This window comes from Temnothorax nylanderi, unplaced genomic scaffold (assembly GCF_030848795.1).
Source record: "Temnothorax nylanderi isolate EJ_2023f unplaced genomic scaffold, tnyl_v1.0 TNYL_tig0113_pilon, whole genome shotgun sequence".
Classification (NCBI taxonomy): Eukaryota; Metazoa; Arthropoda; class Insecta; order Hymenoptera; family Formicidae; genus Temnothorax; species Temnothorax nylanderi.
In genome coordinates, this window is record NW_027249175.1 from 44,657 (window position 1) to 65,126 (window position 20,470).

Sequence of the window (20,470 nt, forward strand, 5' to 3'; positions counted from 1 at the left end):
GTAAAATCATTAAGCGATATGACAGTGTATCGCATCTGATCGCATCTAGTGTAGAAAGAGGCACGCGACAGTCAAGCCGCTAATATACGTATATACCACGAAGTAGTATAAGGAGACATGACTAGATAGTGTCGAGAAGCAAAAGATGGTCACGAAAAATGTTCCGTGTAGAGGGGAGGTTCGCTGAACGGAATAACTTGCAACATTTCGTCGCCATCTTTCCACCAATAAGTTAGAACGAGAGAAAAGTATATTGCACTTGCACTTGCTTGCACTAGTTCAAAAGTGTAAGGAAAACGAACAGGTTTTATATGTGCAATGTGTGAATCTGTTGATTTGTAAGTATTTCTCCATTAATTTTAATATTACATTTTAAAGCAAGTCTAATTAGATTTTTTATCATATGATGTATAAGATTTTTAAAAAATTGCAGAATTTGCTTTAGCTTTTACAACCCAAGTCACAAAACTGGAAGCGAATGTGTTTATCAAAGGAAATTTGTGAAGGTTACTGATGCAACCGCATTTGGTCAACTCGTCCCAAAAGGACTTAAAAATTGTGGCCGTATTGTGTCATCTTGTGTGACAGAGATCAAGTGCCAGCTTCGTTAAGAGGTAAGGAAGAAGAAGCTTTTATAACCTAAAATTATTTCCATGTAAATTAAATTAACTAATTATTAATATTTAACTTTGAGCAATATTTTTTTTGTTATTAATAATTAGATTTTGTATATTTTCCAAGTCCAAACACACATTAATATAAATAGTATATTTTTGCGGTATTAATATTTTCAACTTTTTACTCATAATAGATGTTTTACTTTAGATGTCTCAAGTTTAATGCTCTTAATTTTGATTACATTATAGATAAAGTTAATTCTGAAAAAATGGCCTGTTGCGTTAAAGGATGCAGCAGCAGAGGAGGCAGAAAAGGAGACGAAAAGAAAAGTTTGTTTACACCTCGTACAGTAAGTATTTATATTCAAAGAAGTACTTTGTTTCAAGTTTTTTCTACAGTTAGAATAAAAAACAGTGAAGCCTATAGCACACATGATGCTTTTTTGCCTGCTAAATTGCCTGCAAGCTCTTGTGCTAGCGAATTGGCAGACAAAATGATTATCAACTCTGTCTATTGATTCGCTAGCACAGGAGCCGGCAAGTAATAAAGCAGACAAAATAGCATTGTGTACCGTAAGCTTAAGAGTATATTTACTTTAAGCATATTCGTTTATTACTGACAGTTCACTGTCAGTACTGAAAATCTATAATGTGCATGACATAAACTATAGATTTACAGTACTGGCAATGAACTGTCAGTAATAAACAAACATGCCTTTTATGTTATTTATTTTATTTCAAAACAAAAATTTAATTTTTTTTTGTAGAATGATATGTTTATCTCGTGGTACAATATTATGTGTACAAAAAATGTACAAATAAAAAAAGTAGTAGAATTTGTGAGTTGCACTTCAAGTCCGAAGATATTATTAAGGAAGATGCATTTTTACAAAAAGATGGAACAGTTATATACGTGAAAAGGCAAAAACCAAAATTAAAAGAAGGAGCAATTCCTTCAATTTTTCAAATAGAAAAGATATCATGTTTTCAACAAATAGAACATAATAACAATCAAATTATGTCTTATGAAATATCTTTAACTGATTGTGAAAATATGGAAACAAATTTAAATTCAATGGAAGAGCCAATTCCTTCCACATCGCATGAGATAAATAAATCACAAATAATAAAAGATAAATCTGTTACATCATTAAAAGAAACTGTGCCTAAGTTTTCTATTGAAAATATCAATATTGGAAGAAACATGGAACTTCCTACAGCTCATTGGTTTGCAAATATTACTGATACATACATGATGTGGACATGTTGGACAATTGATTTGTCGAGTATTTTAAGACGTGTCATCGTTAAAGCAAATATGCAAATACAAGTAAGAATAATGAAAGAATAATAAAGTAACACTATTATTGGTATAAAAATATTTACATCCATACTTTATTAAAATATTATTAATGTTTAAAACAGGTATTTATTAGAGAGAAAGAAGTTTCTTTTGATATTAAAATGGTTCATAACATACAAGAAATGAAACAAATTTTACAGAAATTGGAAAATGTATTTCCTTGCGAAGAAGTTAAGAGTGAAAACAAGTTTGTATATATACATTAAATTATATTTTTCTATTTTATTAGAAATAATTAAAATGTAATTTAAGTTTTCAAAAAATATTAATATTTTTAGTTCTTCAGAAAGTTTTCTTGTTTATAGTTACAATGTGTTAAATAAAGTTAAATTAATTAAGTATTAAAATTACAGAATTACAAATTGTCAAGGTTTTGTGTTTAAAAAACAGCACAGAAAAGGAGAAAAATTGAAATGTTTCAATTGTAAAAAAACGTGGAAAATGTTACAAAGAAAAACATATTTAATACAAACTGAAAAATTAAAAAATAAAAACCAAAAGTTAAAAATATCGAATTTATATTGTAAACGTAGGGAAAAGAGACTTCGAAATAAAGTATGGAATATATTTTTTTTTTATTTATAAAGAACAAATTACAGTTTTGACACACATATACGTTAAATTCATCGTTTAACTTGATATATTTTTGTACAGGTTATAAAATTATGCAACAAAATAACACATTTAAAAAATAAATGTGCTGAAAGTAGCGAAGAAATACTCGAACAAGCTATTTTGAAATTACCTGAAAAGCAACAACTGGCAGTTAAAGCTTGTTTTGCAGCAGCAAAGTTAAAAAGTAAGAAAGGTATAAGATATTTGAACGCATGGATATATGAATGCATTTTGCTTCGAATTAAAAGTACAAAAACGTACAATCATTTGAGATCTCATAATATTCTAACACTGCCTACAATTGACACGCTAAATCGTTACATTAAAATTATTAAAGGCAGTTATGGTTTTCAAATGAGCACATTTGAAATGTTAAAAAAGAAAACAGTAAACATGGAATCAAATGATGTGCGAGGTATGCTTATATATATATAATTGATTTAAAAAATTAAATTTGTTAAACAAAAACCATTGTTTTTTTATGAAACATTACTTTTTTATTATAAAATGTCTGTAACTGAGTAATTATAGAAGAAATGCACTATTAATGTTATATATCGATAAATGTTATATATTTTAATAACCTAAACTAATTTTTGTAGGTGTTTTATTGTTAGATGAAATGAAATTATCGAAAACTTTATATTTTAACCGCATAGATTTCAAAGTTGAAGGCTTTGTTGATTTAGGGCAATATACTTCAGAAGAACAAAAGAAAAAAAAAGGAGACCATGCATTAGTTCTCATGTTTCAGCCCTTTAAAGGAACATGGGTTCAATCTTTGGCTTGTTTCTTGAGCGTTGGCAGCGCAAGTGCATCAATCTTACATAAAATTATTATTGAATGCATAATTTTAACAGAACAATCGGGGTTGAAAGTAGATGCTGTAGTATCAGATGGAGCATCATGGAACAGATCTATGTGGAACCTATTCGGAGTAACTGAAGAATGTGTTAGTATACAGCATATTGTGGACATACAAAGACGCTTATGGTTCATTTCTGATTTTCCACATTTGATAAAATGTTCTCGAAATTATTTTTCTCAATTTGATCGGTACACAGGAATTTGGGTAAGTTTAAAAATTGGTTTTGTATCAAAAGAAGTAAAAATTAAAAGGTTTAATTTTATAATACGTACAATTTTTTTAATTGTTTAATAATTAAAAATGTAAATTATAAAATAAAATTAATAATTTTATTTTATTCTTTATATTATATACAGACTCCGGATGGTGTAGTTTCATTAAAACATTGGTATGCAATACTTGCCATTGAAAATCCTTGCGGTTTTAATCTAAAATCTAGTTATCATTTGGATGAACACCATATCAAACCTAAGTATTATCAAAAAATGAACGTTGCTATGGCATTTCGAGTATGTAAATTAAATATTTATTATTTATCATATATAATTTAGTTGTGTTAGTAAACTTTATCATATTCACATTTTATAATATAATAAAGTAATATATATATATATATATTTTACATATGTATATTTATTTTATATATATATGGGTGTTTCTACGTAAATAGCGTTTTTTACTGTCCAAGCTTGTTATATGTTATATGTTCATGATTGAGAGGAGGGTAAGCAAGCGTTGTGAAAGTTCACTACTGCATCGTATTTGAAGTATCGCACAATAATCTGTTAATTGGGGAGTGGCTTATCCAATGGAAACATGCAGAAACTCCTAAAAATGTCAGTTACCTGGCCTGTCCATTGTCGAAAATTCTCTATTCCAGTTACACTTACTCCCTCCAATTGCAAACTCAATTGAAAATTCCCCATGTTCATTCAATCATAATATAGAACTAAGATTTTAACATCATTATTAAACATAAATCTCCCTTTGGAACCGAAAAAACTGGCTTCAAACTTGGTCCGGACATATGGAGTAAAATTGCACATTTTGAATTTTACCGCGGTTCCGCCATGTTGCATCGATTCAATGGGAGTCTGGTGTGGAGATTTCAAGAATTGGACATCAGGTGTGTTGTTTACATTGTTGGTGGTTGGTTGTTTTGAGCGTGATACAATCGTAATCGTGTATTTCACTTGAGAAAAGGTATGTCATAAAATTACGCGTCATTTGCCTGGCACATCTTTTTTTATTATATCGCAGTAAATTTTTCCTTCTAGTGGTAAAATTCTGATGATATTCGGTAGGCTAAACTTGATTTTTAATGGAAATTGGTTTACGTCAATTCAGGAGAAAGTGAGATTAATTCAACCATGAAATGTCAGTCTACTGGCATGTCATTCACCTGGCCATTCATGGGTTTGACGTTGAAATAAAATCAAACACGGTAAAAAACGTTGAAATAAAATCAAACACGGTAAAATACGGCGAAATAAAATCAAATACGGTAAAATACGGCGAAATAAAATCAAATACGGTAAAATACGGCGAAATAAAATCAAATACGGTAAAATACGGTGAAATAAAATCAAATACGGTAAAAAAGTAAAGTAATTTTAGGAATTTTTTTGACATTTCCTCTCAAAATCACTCATTGTTGAGGTAATTCAATATTTTACTAGACATGCAAAGTTGACTCATTACCGCACTTTACCAGATCACTGATGAATAAGCCATTACTTTCAGGTTTTTGATGTTGTAGTACGCTGGCTTTCAGGGTATGTTTCTGCTTCTATATTCACTCAAAAACAGGAAAAAAAAATTTTTTTAGGTATGTTTGAAATTGAGAGATTTGCAATCTGAAAAAACGCTATTTACGTAGAAACACCCATATATGTACCACTTCAGATTACGTTCTGACATATGTTGCTGGATATGTAGCAAGAAAAGGAAATAGATTTTGTAAAGATATAAACAATAAAAATTTTATTTGCGAAGAATGTTTAAAGACATTAGTTTTACAGCCAAATGATGAAATACCAGAGAGACATAAACTAATTGAAATAAAAACGAAAGGATATTTGATAAATCCTTCAATAGCTTTGTTTAATTTGCTTTCAAGTCTGGAAAAAGGAGTAATAGAAGGAACAAAATGTGGAGAAATTAATATTAACACATTATTTGAAATAATGGAATTGATTGACGAAGAAAAAAATCCTATAACTTTCCTGGGCTGTGAAAAACATAATTACGAATTTACTAAAAACATTATCTGTTTTTATTTAATAACACGAATGTTCTTTCTGGTCAAGCAGGCGAATAAAAATGATAATACTGAAAAAGAAAAAACAAAAGAAAAAAGAAAATGTTCAAAATTGGTTCATTCTAAAGGTGCGATTTCACGATGACGCTCGACGCTGGATTCGAGCGTCAAATCTGGTCACGTGATAGATTCAGAGGGACGCGAAATATAACCTAACCACTGGATTGGCTGAATCTATCACGTGACCAGATTTGACGCTCGAATCCAGCGTCGAGCGTCATCGTGAAATCGCACCTTTAACCATCAAAGTTGAGTGTACTTTTTCATAAGGGTTGTTAACATTAAAAAATGTTTTTTTAACATTAAATAAATGTTTTATTAACATTAAACATTTTTTTAATGTTTAAGAACGTTTATTTTAACAACTTTTTTGACAAAGAAACGTTTAAAGAACGTTCTTTTTCTTTATCTAGGTGTTAGAAAGATAGCGTGTAGAGATTGTGCGTTCGTTGATGTGAGTATAGATGCATGGAATATACAGTGGAAGACGGCTGCGTTGCCGGCACTACTTTTAAGCGTGAGATCATGTATTCCTGCGCGCGCGGCGCAGACCGCGTAGTAGCAGCGACAAAGCATCGCGGAGAGTAAACGCGCATGCGTGAAAGGGCGCGTACGTGCGTGCGACCCGGCGAGCGGCATTCGTGCAGCGACCGTGTAACGTGATGGATCTTTTTCACGCTAAATCACGTAGAAGTTTCTCGAGTTACGTTTATTATATTTTCTACTTTTCTTTATTCAGAGTATATCCGAGTGGATAGAACTCGGTCGAAATATCATTCTACTAACGAAAAAGAAATCTGCAACGACTTGCGATACGACACGAACGGAAAGTCGGCCCTTGTGTTGTAACGCAGTGAATAACGAAGGACGGCGGCCATTATCGATAGTTCGAGAAGGCCATATCATCTCGGTCATACTGACCTCGTACCAACGGAAAAGCCTTGTGAGGTTTAGTTATACTGACCTCTTACGAATTAAGACGCCTTGTAAGGCTTGGCTCAAGCTCATAGCGTAGGCGCGGTCTTAACGACCTCTTACAAATCGAGACGCCTGGCCAGGCTCGGTTTACGACTATCTGAGACGAATGGAAGCTTCCAGGTAACATTTCATTGTTTCTAATAGAAAGTGCGTGCTGTATTTCTTGCAGCGTCAGTGAGGAACGTAACGTTAACTTACTGACATTCATCTTCGATTCCAGATCTTATAAAATACGGAATTTACATTCAATTGAGAGACATTACGACTTGTTTGTATTTAATGGCTTTATAAAACTGAGCTCAGTCAAAACATTCAGTCTGTTGTTAAATCACACATTCGTTATAATATCTACTGATTTAACAAACGTTACTTAATCCGTGAGAAATCTGATAACGATACTTAAGCGAATAATGTTCACTTCCTTTGTGATTTGGATATACCTTTTGTAAATACTCGTTTTCTAATACTTTGCGTGCGTTTATCTTCATTATATTCAATTTGCGTATTAAGATTATTTCGTATTGCGTTCCGTCGTCGGTATAAGAGATATCTGATTTATGCGAAGAACTAAATGTTACTATCCTGAATTGGTGTGTCAACTCAAAAGAGAATATCTGATTCAGTCAGACTTGTATGGATAAATGACGATAAATAATTACTTGTTATTTTTACGCTTTCCGTCATTAAATGTAAATAATCAGTCTGAACTAGGATACTTATTGTTCTTAAAAGGATAATATCCTTTTCTACCATCAAACATGAGGTTGACTCATGAATTCAAAAGCGAATATGATTCCCGTATGTTGTTTGATATTAACATTATATATTTCTTGTGTTTTAGCTGGATTGATCCTTTCGGTGATATCAAACTATATTATTCATGGTAAATTACGCATTTCCTTCTAGAAAGAGACGAATTAAAATGTGCTTTTCTTAAGAAGATTATCAAAATAAATACAAGAAAATCCTTTAACTTTAAGGATTGTAAGAAATGATAAAACGATTACAAAGTTCATAGAAAGGATCACTTTCCATATATTATGTAATTATTGCTCATTCCTAACAAGGATTGTTATTTTTCTTATCAAGAGACACGGTAGTGTCTCGCGCCAAGTACACGCGGAGCGAGACCGACCGTGACTCTTTTACGCGACGCGACGAGTTGCGAGTACTCGAGATGTTGAGATCTCATATAACGAGTGAACGGATCAAGTTTTAAGTAGGCTTGATCGATAGCTTGGGTCGATTTGGGGGGGGTTTCTCTTATAATATTCCGCTACGTGCCCTACGAGCGGAAATATTGCGACGCAAAGTCCAAATGTGAAAATTTATTTTTAAGATACTACTTCTTCTACTTCTACGTCGACCGTCTCTCATGCCATGCCATCATTTCATTGGCTGGAGTCGCGTCCTTTTCACTTTTTCGACACCAGGGCGGTGCTAGTATCGCCAGCACATATGTATACGTGTGTGTACTGCGCGAGTGTAGATAGTGCGTTTAGCGCGCTGTCAGTCAGTTCATATATATCACGTGATCAGAGAAAATGTCCCTTTCACTTTTTCGACACTGGCGGCGCTTTCGCGCAGTGCAGATATAGTGCGTTCATACGTGTGTGCTGTACTGCGCGCAGTGCAGATAGTGCGTTCAGTGCGCTGTCACGTCACAGTCAGTTCACTTAACCTATATCGTTGAGAGAACGGTAGTGTCGTCGGAGCGAGACCGACCGTGATGTGATAGTAACTTACGATAATTTACTCGTTTACGCGGAGTAAATTATCGTAAGTTATCTCCCGTTTACGCGAAGGAATTATTCGTAAGTTACTACAAAAGTAACGCTCGCGTAAACGTATGATATACGTGATGATGACTCTTTACGCGACGCGACGATTAATTCAAGGTAATTGTTTTAATAATATAATTATCCTATCCTATATATAACTACGTTTACGCGAGTGTTTACACAGGTTAACCTAGATTGTTGTGCATAACATGGATCTTTCTTATTTACTCGCATGGAGGAAACGATCGTCGCTAATCAGAGACTGTTTTTTCTTCATCATTGAGGAATATAATTATATCTTGGGTGAGTTTATCTTAGATTTTAATTATTATACTTTACTGCAAATTTTCAAAACGTTTTATTTCATGTATCTTAGCACGTCTGAAAGAAACGAAGAGATATTAACGGAAATGAAATTTATATTATCACAGCTTTTGATGAATTTATTGAGAAAGTTATGCACCGGACGATCATTCGATTTGCAATTAGGGCTATCGGTTCTCTTTATGTTATCAGAACAAGAGGCGTGCAGTTGGCTTTCCACCGTTTCTACATCGTAAGAAAATAAATCTATTTTTCGATAATTAATTTTCGATAATAATGTGTAAAGATTTATATTTGTAGATTTCAGACCGATCATATTCAGCATTGTACAATCTCAACTTTGGGATATGAATATTCGCGCTTGGGGCAAAATCGATCATTGACACAAACGTTTGAGAGTTACAAGCTATTGCATATTTGGGTACAACGACTGTCACGTTATTCAATAACTTCTAAAGGTACGCTCATGCATTATCATTGAGTCTATTTTTATATTAAACGCAAATCTTGTTATACATATGTGTCAATGTATATATTTTTAATACATTTACAGAAGTTTTAACAAATAGTGCTTCGAGCAAAAGAAAAATTTTACAGCAGATCATAAACAGTACCTAATAAAGAGAACGTGATTCCTTTATTAAAAGATTATTGTTGTAGCTTCGGATTTAATTTCAATGATTGCCTTTTGAATTATTTACAAATATTACTAAAAACGTGGAATCCAACGATAACCGTTTCGAATACAAGCGTGAATAAAGGCAAATGATATAAGAAAATAATATGTATTTGTGACAATTAATTTAATATTTGGATATTTACATATTTTTATACGTAGATCATTTTCGTATGATATTGAACACCAATTTAATAATCGAGTAATATATTATAGAGTTACTTATCTGTAAAGATGAAATCGATGAATTAAGAAAGAAATGTAATGGAGTTGTTGCGCAAATGGAAGATAAATCCATGTTGAAGCGATGTATCTCTACGTTATGGGAACACGTAAGCTATAAAAATGTTGGATAGTATAGTTTCTTATAATGTGAATTTTACATTTAAATTTCCAGATTACATTTTACCACTATGAAGTGTTTATTATACTAATGGATCTCATAGGAGACAAAAATATGGAAAAGAGAAATTATCTTTGCTTCTTGCAAAATTACACTCGGAGCGGGTAAATTATAATAATTTCGCATATATTAATTTTGAATTTAATAATCATACTATCAATCATGACAGGCTTCCTACACCAATGGAACACGATGAGTGGATACAGCTTAATCCTGGACATAGTACGTTGCCGCCGATAGCCCAATGGAGACTTCCGTTCTTGCTTAAAGTCGATATTTGGAAAATCATTAGTAAATATATTTCAGAAATAAATTTATGGCCAGAACTTGGATGATTACTTAACTTAATTTCACATTTTATTAATTCTCGTTACTAGCACCTGAGTTGAATTTAAGAACATACGGCAAGTGGCTTGACATCGCACCCGTACTTAATTTGGAGGCACATCTCATATGCACATTAGCTATTAAAGGTGAAGTGACACAAGTATGGGGAAATAATTCTACTGCATCGAAAAATACTGCATGGTCGCTTTATCCGAAAAATACCACGTTGCTCAAAGATATCAAGAAATGTATACAACGGATGACAGATTCAGATGGATTCTATTATGGTACTGCAGCATTGTACTATGTCGTAAATCATACACCTCCGGGTGCTGATCGCGTTGCTGCCGCGAAAGAATGTTACGAGTATGCTCAGCTGGCGGCACAGAATTCCACTAAATTCGAAGAAGGAATGTTAGAAGTACGGTAATCTCTGTGTAAAGTACGTGTCTATGTTGTAAAAAATATATTGACTTCTATGGCTTTTACTTTCAGAAAATTAAATCCAAATATTTGAGATTTACGTCCGAGCATATTCTACGTACGTACGGATTGGAGAAAGATGAGTATCTTGCTCTAATTGAAAATCCGTGCAAGCTGGTGTATGAATTGTATAACGAAGAAAGCATACCATTACGATATCGAACTGCAACCAACTACAGACCCGATATTAACGCTGCTGTTAACGAGCTGGGTAAACTGTTCTCGTTGAATACGATAAAATTGCGTATGGATTTATTGGAAGAATGGCTACAATCTAATGCCAGGTATACCGAATTGTCTCAAAGCTTTACAGAGACGTTTCTAGCGACGAAAGAGTCTGATCAGAATACCAACTATGAAGATAATTTACTTAGGTAATATTGTTGGTACACCATTTTTTTTATATTCAATTTCTAAATCAACAATTGATTGTGAAATATACTTAATTGTAGGATATGTTATATGCTGGAATATGGAGATATGGATTTGTTTGCACAATTTCTTATAAACATAGGTTTCGGCAATCGTCATGGCGAGACTGAATATAGTTGTAACGTACGATATCGAGTATTTCGAATATTGCAGACTGTCGTTGATACTACAACGTTAGAGGAATTGACCAAGCAAGATATATGTACCTTTAGGTATAAATAATTATAATAAATTATTGTTTATTTTATCGGCAGAATATAAATTTTTCTTGCATATTAAAACGTTGATCTCACTTCAATATTTCAGAAAGTATATGAAATCGTTACAGTACACCGGCAAATTGGAATCTTTAGAATTATGTTACAGCGTTGATACATTTGACACATGTTGTAAACGAGATATTCAAAACTTGAGAATATCAATCCGTGATGTTAAGATACAGTTAAAAGGACTTTGCTTCTAAATTTTAGGATATTGATAATTATGAAGTGAGCGAAATGTAAATCTGTGAGGTAAATGAGAAATAGTCAAAAGAGAAATATGTTGATTAGTGCCAAGAAGAAAACGTAGCAATTAATTGGGCTGATTGAATTGGCAGATCAAAGTGGCATTTTTTTCGTATCAAGTAATGAAATGGTTTGATGTTTATATGACTAGCGTCTATGTATTATATTATAAATTATAATCTTACAATATCATAATATTTTATGTGTCGAAATATATTGACCAGTAGTCATTTTTTTATGGCACGTTTATAATACCAATTGTCTGTGGTAAGCAGTAAAATGACGTGCGATAGATGCAGGCGCACATTTGACTCGAATTAAAAATACAAATAAATTGTAATAATGTTATAATATGAAGTTTGTAGTTCGTGGTTAGTCTTTTGAAAGAGAGGAGATAAATATTAACTTGACATTGTTTTCTGCTGAACGCACCTGATGACATACATGATGTCCGTTGATTATACATTGTACCCATGTTCTTTAAATTACGCCAACTACAAAGAGAATATATATATTGCTTTGAAAAATAATTGTAGTGCAACTACTCTTAAAAAATAAAACAAAATTGTGTTACCTAACTCAACCCAAGTGGTATGTATCTTTGTATTCCTGAGGATCTTTCTATCAACCCAAGTGGTAGTAGTTTTAATTCTCCTTGATAAAATTATAATATTACAAAGAATTATTTAATCATTTTAATCACAAAGAATTAAAGAGGTAACATTATAAAATAAAAATATTTAATTAAAATAAAATAAATAAATTTTTCTTGTAATATGTATTTACGGTGTATTCATAGAAGATATCCATATGTATTGTAAAAATTGCAATTTTTATTTATATATATTTTTAAATATGATTTTGAAAATACGTATTATTAGCAAGCTATTTTTTATGTATTTTTACAACATGCGTTTTGTACAATGCAACATTAAACATTTGCTATTTTATTACTTGGTCAAATAATAACAAATACCTAATCATAAGTTAAAAATTTACATATCTAAAAAATATATTTAAGTGTTATTATAAAAGTATAAATTATCCTCTAGAATTATAATATTACATATCATTATTTATATTTAGTTTCAAAAGAAGAAAATCATTATACTTGTATAGTTAATCATAAAAGGCATGGTGATAATAGTTTATCGCTGCATTATTATATATCATAATTTAAATAAGACTTCATTATGTATCACATTTCTGTTACTTGAAAAAAATGCTTTTTAATTTTAATTTATGTAACATACATGTACACGCTTATAATATATTAATTGACTGTATTTTTTCATAGATTGAGAACAGTTCTACGGCGAAAGATGGAACAGGAAGTTTCGAAGAAACAATCGTATCATTAGACGAAAGATTTACTAAAGTATTGACACGACTTCTAGATCGAATTTGTGATTTGGGTTGTGATAATAACAATGAGAAATTACTTAATGTGTTATGTCGGTAAGAATTTTATTTATATAATTTTTATGCATCCTTTTTTTCTCACACAATTGATATAAAATTAGATACTAATTAATTTCTAAATTATTTATGTTTGAATTAGACTTGACTTCAACATGTTTTACACCGACATACTAATACGTCGAGGGAAAGAAAAGACCGTCCCGCAGCAAGATATATCTGGCTAGTAATATATTATTTCTCATTTATGCGTACATTGCACATGCAGACGTTGTACGCATGCATGCATGAAAGATGGAGTAGACAATAATCTGATCAATATTACATGTTTTTATTGTTTTTTTATTTTACAAAAAGAAATGATTATTTCAGGGTATATAAGAGTACATAATATAATGGAAGTATATATATAATATAATGGAAGTATATAATATAATGGGTATATGGAATCTTATCTATCTATACTGTCTGCCTCTGCCTCTGCCTCGTCTAATGCCCCAATGATAGTATGGTGATGAAAGTCTGTACAGAAAGGCCATAAATCTTTCTTCTTGCCGCCGTATCCCCGTGGCTCTGCCTCTTGGTCTTTGAACTGTAAAATAATATGTATATTGTATAAGAAATTTTATGAATTAAATACATATAATATGAATTAAATTTATATATAACGAGAAGATATTTATTAATTTCGATAAACATATTACCTTGTCTATTATCTTCGGTATAAATTACGGTACTGCACAACTTGTATCAGTTGTATTGTGGAGTCCACTCTTATAATGTGGCATACTTTTGAATTGATAGTATAATTACTGTCATTAATAACAATTCTTTCCACTGAAATATTATTTATGGTAATAGGAGAGAATAAATTATATATAAATAACCAGTACGTTATAGTGAGCTATGTTCTCTTCTAGCTATATTAATTTTTGCCATCATATTGTGACAGCAGGCCATGCACCATTTCTGCTGTGTTTCTGCTGTTATTAGCTCATATGGCTCATGTCCAATTCTTGCTACATTTTTACTATCACATTGTGACTGCATGTTGTGCACGATTTCTGCCGCGTTTCTGCGATTACATTGTGGGCAGCAGATCGTGCTGCTAGAAAATAAGCTTAATGAGGACGCAGGGGACAGGAATCTGCTCGATGGTCATGCTCGGATCTGCTGGCATACTGTCGGCATTCTGCTAGCATTTGGCTATTAGGGAATAGTGTAATAGTAATAGCATAATGTTAAAGCTAAATGGCGCGCGCGAAGCGCGCGCGTCTGTAATGTCTAGTGTCATATATTGAGAGACCGACGTATCTTACGAAGAAGTATCTTAATAAATAAAATTTTTACATTTGTTTGGACTTTACGTCGTAATATCTTCGCTTATTAATTTACCTACTAGATCGATCGATAACAATGCGAGCGCGATATCGAAACTGGCGATACTATAGTATCGCCAATGTCGAAAAAGTGAAAGTTACATTTCTCTGATATATATATATATATTGAGATATATTGAGAGACGTCGACGTTAGTAGAAATATCTTAATATAAAATTTTCGCATTTCGACTTTGCGTCGCAATATCTCCGCTCGTAGGACACGTAGCGGAAAAATAAAAACACGTTGGCCTTTGGCCAACTCGAACGTGCGTATCCCATACGTATAAAAGTAAAGTACCAGTTCAAATACAGATAGCGAATTGGTTTCAGTCATAAAATGTTCCATAATTTATGTGCTTTTAAAATATGCACAATGAGATTTCCGTGCTTATTCCCTTTCGCCGACCTGAACGTGAATACCCCATACGTACAAGAGTAAAGAACCAGTTTAAATACAGATAGCGAATTGATTTTAGTTTTAAAATGTTTCACATATTATATGCTTTTAAATTATGCATAATGAGATTTCTGTGCTCATCCCTTTCAGCCGATCCAAATGTAAGCACCCTATACATACAAGAGTAAAGTACTAATTCAAATATAGATAGCAAATTGGTTTTAGTCTTAAAATGTTCCACAATTTATATGCTTTTAAAATATGCACAATGAAATTTCTGTGCTCATCCCCTTCAGCCGACCTAAACGTAAGCACCCTATACATATAAGAGTAAAGTACCAGTTCAAATACAGATAGCGAATTGGTTTTAGTCTTAAAATGTTCCATAATTTATATGCTTTTAAAATATGCACAATGAGATTTCTGTGCTCATCCCCTTCAGCCGACTCAAACGTAAGCACCCTATACATACAAGAGTAAAGTATCAATTCAAATACAAATAGCAAATTGGTTTTAGTTTTAAAATGTTTCACAATTTATATGCTTTTAAAATATGCACAATGAGATTTCCGTGCTTATTCCCTTTTGTCGACCTGAACGTGAATACCCCATACGTACAAGAGTAAAGTACCAGTTCAAATATAGATAGCGAATTGATTTTAGTCTTAAAATGTTCCACAATTTATATGCTTTTAAAATATGTACAATGAGATTTCTGTGCTCATCCCCTTCAGCCGACTCAAACGTAAGCACCCTATACATACAAGAGTAAAGTATCAATTCAAATACAAATAGCAAATTGGTTTTAGTTTTAAAATGTTTCACAATTTATATGCTTTTAAAATATGCACAATGAGATTTCCGTGCTTATTCCCTTTTGTCGACCTGAACGTGAATACCCTATACGTACAAGAGTAAAGTACCAGTTCAAATATAGATAGCGAATTGATTTTAGTCTTAAAATGTTCCACAATTTATATGCTTTTAAAATATGCACAATGAGATTTCTGTGCTCATCCCCTTCAGCCGACCCAAACGTAAGCACCCTATACATACAAGAGTAAAGTAGGGGAGACCGGGGCTAAGCCGACAACGGGGCAAACTTGACACTAGGCTTTTTGCCAATTTAAATCTATCGTAGAAACTTGCCTTTCCTACTGTAAATGCGTCTTTATGTGCCAGTATTATCAACGGAATTTGGTAACATTCTGAGTTATAGTGTAATTTTTAACGCGACATAAGCATTTTTGATAGTGAAAAGTAATTTTTCTGATCTCTCGAAAATGTCTACTCTTTCATCGAGCTTTACTCTTGCGAATCTACCGGTAAGTGATTTTGATGGGAAATTTGATGCTCTATATGAATCCGATAATCGTTTTTGGATATTTTCAAAATTTTCATGTTTTTGAAGTGACAAAAGTGAAAAACAACGTCCGGGGCAAAGTCAACACCACGCCGTTTCGTCGGCTCCCAGTAACAAACGATGCTTGTCATGCAGCCGTATGGCTCATGACAAATGTATGCGCACGTCCGATCGCGAGTTTACCTGCATTAATTGTTTTTCAGACATGAGTTTAGATGAAGATAATTGAAAGTTCAACAATTTTTGTTCTCATTATTTCAAATGATTGTTCTAGCTACTTTATTCCGAATTTTTGTACTTTTTAAATACACAATAAACAATGTATTTTATTTTCAGACAGTAAAAAATAAGTTCCAGATCAAATTGTGTCGATCAGACAAAGTGTTGAGTTTGCCCCGGCGGGGTGTCGAGTTTGCCCCGGCATTTTTCAATTCGAAAATTTGTCTTCGCGTCACTTTTTCTTTCCTGGCGGCAAAACAAAGCGACGTACAGCAAAACTTCCTGAATCAATTTTGTACCTGAAGAAACACTCTTTAAATATGTACCATTGAATTTGCCTAAAAATTTTAATTAAATATTAAAAATTGCCTTTGAAAAAATAGTGTCGGCTTAGCCCCGGTCTCCCCTACCAATTCAAATACAGATAGCAAATTGGTTTTAGTCTTAAAATGTTCCACAATTTATATGCTTTTAAAATATGCACAATGAGATTTCCATGCTTATTCTCTTTCGCCGAGCTGAACGTGAGTACTCCATACGTACAAGAGTAAAGTACCAGTTCAAATACAGACAGCGAATTGGTTTTTGTCTTATAATGTTCCATAATTTATGTGTTTTTAAAAACACTACAAAAAAGCGTGATATTCGTACAAAATTACCTTTTTCAAAAAAATGCGCCAAGTACACGCATAGTAGTATATATGTATTATGTTGTTACCTCGAAAAAAACAAAGTGGTAGTATTATACCTCGAAATAACATCCTGTACATACTGTTTATAAAATGCGTAATACTACAAAAAGGCGTGATATCTATACAAAATTACCTTTTTTAAAAATGCATATTTACCCTATTATATATAAATAAAGCAAATTATAATTTTGAAAGAAAAAATTTAATAAATATTTTTAACTGTAGAAACGTAAAAAATACGTTTCTTAAATCATGATTTAAATCATATTTTAAACACATTTTTGTTCAAACGTTTCTTAATGGTTCTTTACGGTTATGAAACTAACTATATATACGTTCAAAAAACGTATAACTAATATTATGTGCTACCTGGGTTTTTTACGAGCAGAATCAATCACTATTTGTACTTGCGTTTGGGAATAATTTGTACTGTAAAAATATAAAGTTTTGTTAGTAGAATCAATCACTACTTGTACACTCGGGATAATTTGTGAAAATATAAAGTTTTAGATTTTGTATCCTTACCGTTCGTTCGGAAACTACCTTCGATTTTCTCTACTTTAAAGTATTTAAAAAAATTTGAAGATTTTAAAAGTAGGGGAGACCGGGGTTAACTCGACACTATTTTTTCAAAGGTAATTTTTAATATTTAATTAAAATTTTTAGGCAAATTTAATGGTATATATTTAAAGAGTGTTCCTTCAGGTACAAAATTGATTCAGAAAGTTTTGCTGTACGTCGCTCTGTTTTGCCGCCAGGAAAGGAAAAATGACGCAAAGACAAATTTTCGAATTGAAAAATGCCGGGGCAAACTCGACACCCCGCCGGGGCAAACTCAACACTTTGTCTGATCGACACAATTTGATTTGGAACTTATTTTTTACTGTCTGAAAATAAAAATACATTGTTTATTGTGTATTTAAAAAGTACAAAAATTCGGAATAAAGTAGCTAGAACAATCATTTGAAATCATGAGAACAAAAATTGTTGAACTTTCAATTATCTTCATCTAAACTCATGTCTGAAAAACAATTAATGCAGGTAAACTCACGATCGGACGTACGCATACATTTGTCATGATGAGCCATACGGCTGCATGACAAGCATCGTTTGTTACTGGGAGCCGATGAAACGGCGTGGTATTGACTTTGCCTCGGACGTCGTTTTTTACTTTTGTCACTTCAAAAATATGAAAATTTTGAAAATATCTAAAAACGATTATCGGATTCATATAGAGCATCAAATTTTCCATGAAAATCACTTACATATAGGTTTGCAAGATTAAAGCTTGATGAAAGAGTAGAAATTTTCGAGAGATCAGAAAAATTACTTTTCACCATCAAAAATGCTTATGTCGCGCTAAAAATTACACCATAACTCAGAATGTCATCAAATCCTGTTGATAATACTAGCACATAAAGACGCATTTACAGTAGGAAAGGCAAGTTTTTACAATAGATTTAAATTAGCAAAAAGTCTAGTGTCAAGTTTGCCTCAATGTCGACTTAGCCCCGGTCTTCCCTACATAATTTTAGAGTTATTTTAACCGACCCAGCAACTAATTCCTTTAATATATTTTACTTCTGTCATGATGCTAATACCCCCATTCTTTATTCATTTGGTTGATATTCGTAGTCGGATCTCATTTTTATGATCGTCTTAAGTACAATCTTAAGATAAGTCAATCACAAAGCATTTTAAGACATTACTTAAGATGGTCTTGAAATAAGATTTGACTATAAATAACGGGCTATTAAATTAAATTGTATTATGTAAATATATATTTTCTTTTACAGGTCTTCTGGGAAAAAAAAAAAATATATATATATATATAATCCGGCTGCTCTTTGGCGCTATATAACGGCTGCCACAAGCGCTGGCAAACATTGGCTGCTATTAGCGCTAAATTTTGGCTGTTTACGGCTATAGTTTTAAAAAAGCTGCATTAACAGTCATAGAAAAACATCTTATTTTTAACAACTAACATGTCTGTACACACAAAAAAATACATTACTTTAATGCCTACAGACAGAAATATAATTGTCCAGGGCCAATGGCTGATGGACATACATGTGGATCATTTCCATCGACTTTTACAAAATTGTTCCGATTATAGACCGGTAGAAACACGGCAATTGCCTGATACGATTCAATCTGTATCACAAGATAAAAAACACATTCAAATATTGTATAGTAGTTCGTCACATTGGGTGTGTAGTTATTATGATTGGAAAAAGTTGGTAAGAAATAATTTATACAAGCAACATAATATAGATGCATATTTTACATAAAAGCAATGTCTGACAATGTTTATATATATATTAACAACTTCAGACACATTTCTTTATAAGGTGTAATTTTTTTCTGTTAAGATTAAGATGCGTAATACTACAAAAAGGCGTGATATCCGTACAAAATTACCTTTTTCAAAAAAAGGTAAAAAAAAGGCGCCAAGTACACGCATAGTAGTATATATGTATTATGTTGTTACCTCGAAAAAAACAAAGTGGTAGTATTATACCTCGAAATAACACCCTGTACATACTGTTTATAAAATGCGTAATACTACAAAAAGGCGTGATATCCGTACAAAATTACCTTTTTTAAAAAAAAGGTAAAAAAAGGCGCCAAGTACACGCATAGTAGTGTATATGTTGTTACCTCGAAAAAAAAAACAGTGGTAATATTATACCTCAAAAAAATCTAAGTAACAAGTGGTAGACCTAATCTTTGTATCTCGAAAAATCTCGAAAAAACCTAAGCAGTAGTATCTTTACCTAAAAAAAACCGAAGTAACAAGTGGTAGACGTAATCTTTGTATCTCGAAAAATCTTGAAAAAACCTAAGCAGTAGTATTTTTATTTAAAAAAAATTATAACTCAAGTGATACACACCTTATTAAAGATGAGTCGCGCTTCAAGTGATCTATTACAATTACAAAAAAGAAATGATATCTCTTTTTAAATTACAGCGCCAATTACAGAGAGAATATACATTGAGAATCTTTGTATTTCGAAAAATCTCGAAAAAAACCTAAGCAGTAGTATTTTTATTTCCAAACATGTTGTTACCTAGAAAAAAACAGTGGTAATATTATACCTCAAAAAAATTTAATTATATATATACCTTAACAAAATTATTATTATATCACGAAATTGCGTTACCAAACTCAATCCAAGTGATATATATTTCAAAAAATTATCTCACAAAATTGTCTCACAAAAATTGTCTCACAAAATTGTCTGATAAAAATTGTCTCACAAAATTGTCTCACAAAAATTGTCTCACAAAATTGTCTCACAAAAA

At 32.0% G+C, this 20,470-nt stretch overlaps 1 protein-coding gene and 1 pseudogene across 9 annotated transcripts; both read left to right on the forward strand.

The window, feature by feature from the left end:
- Window positions 1–285: 285 nt before the first annotated feature.
- LOC139776154 (uncharacterized) lies at window positions 286–7,469 on the forward strand (annotated as a pseudogene).
- A 248-nt stretch (window positions 7,470–7,717) lies between these two features.
- On the forward strand, window positions 7,718–13,773 carry LOC139776155 (kinetochore-associated protein 1-like). Of its 9 annotated transcripts, none has more exons than XM_071712663.1 (14): window positions 7,718–8,659; window positions 8,727–8,845; window positions 8,919–9,098; window positions 9,167–9,324; window positions 9,759–9,874; window positions 9,940–10,049; window positions 10,115–10,236; window positions 10,323–10,693; window positions 10,768–11,129; window positions 11,208–11,399; window positions 11,494–11,699; window positions 12,991–13,151; window positions 13,255–13,334; window positions 13,485–13,773. In XM_071712663.1, exons 3-11 carry the CDS (start codon window positions 8,953–8,955, stop codon window positions 11,648–11,650), a joined length of 1,734 nt encoding a protein of 577 aa, XP_071568764.1. In that variant the 5' UTR covers window positions 7,718–8,659; window positions 8,727–8,845; window positions 8,919–8,952; the 3' UTR covers window positions 11,651–11,699; window positions 12,991–13,151; window positions 13,255–13,334; window positions 13,485–13,773. The 9 variants fall into 9 exon arrangements, with proteins under 9 accessions (XP_071568764.1, XP_071568768.1, XP_071568766.1 ...); XM_071712667.1 differs by having other exon boundaries at window positions 8,974–9,098; XM_071712665.1 differs by having other exon boundaries at window positions 8,781–8,845.
- Window positions 13,774–20,470: the final 6,697 nt, after the last annotated feature.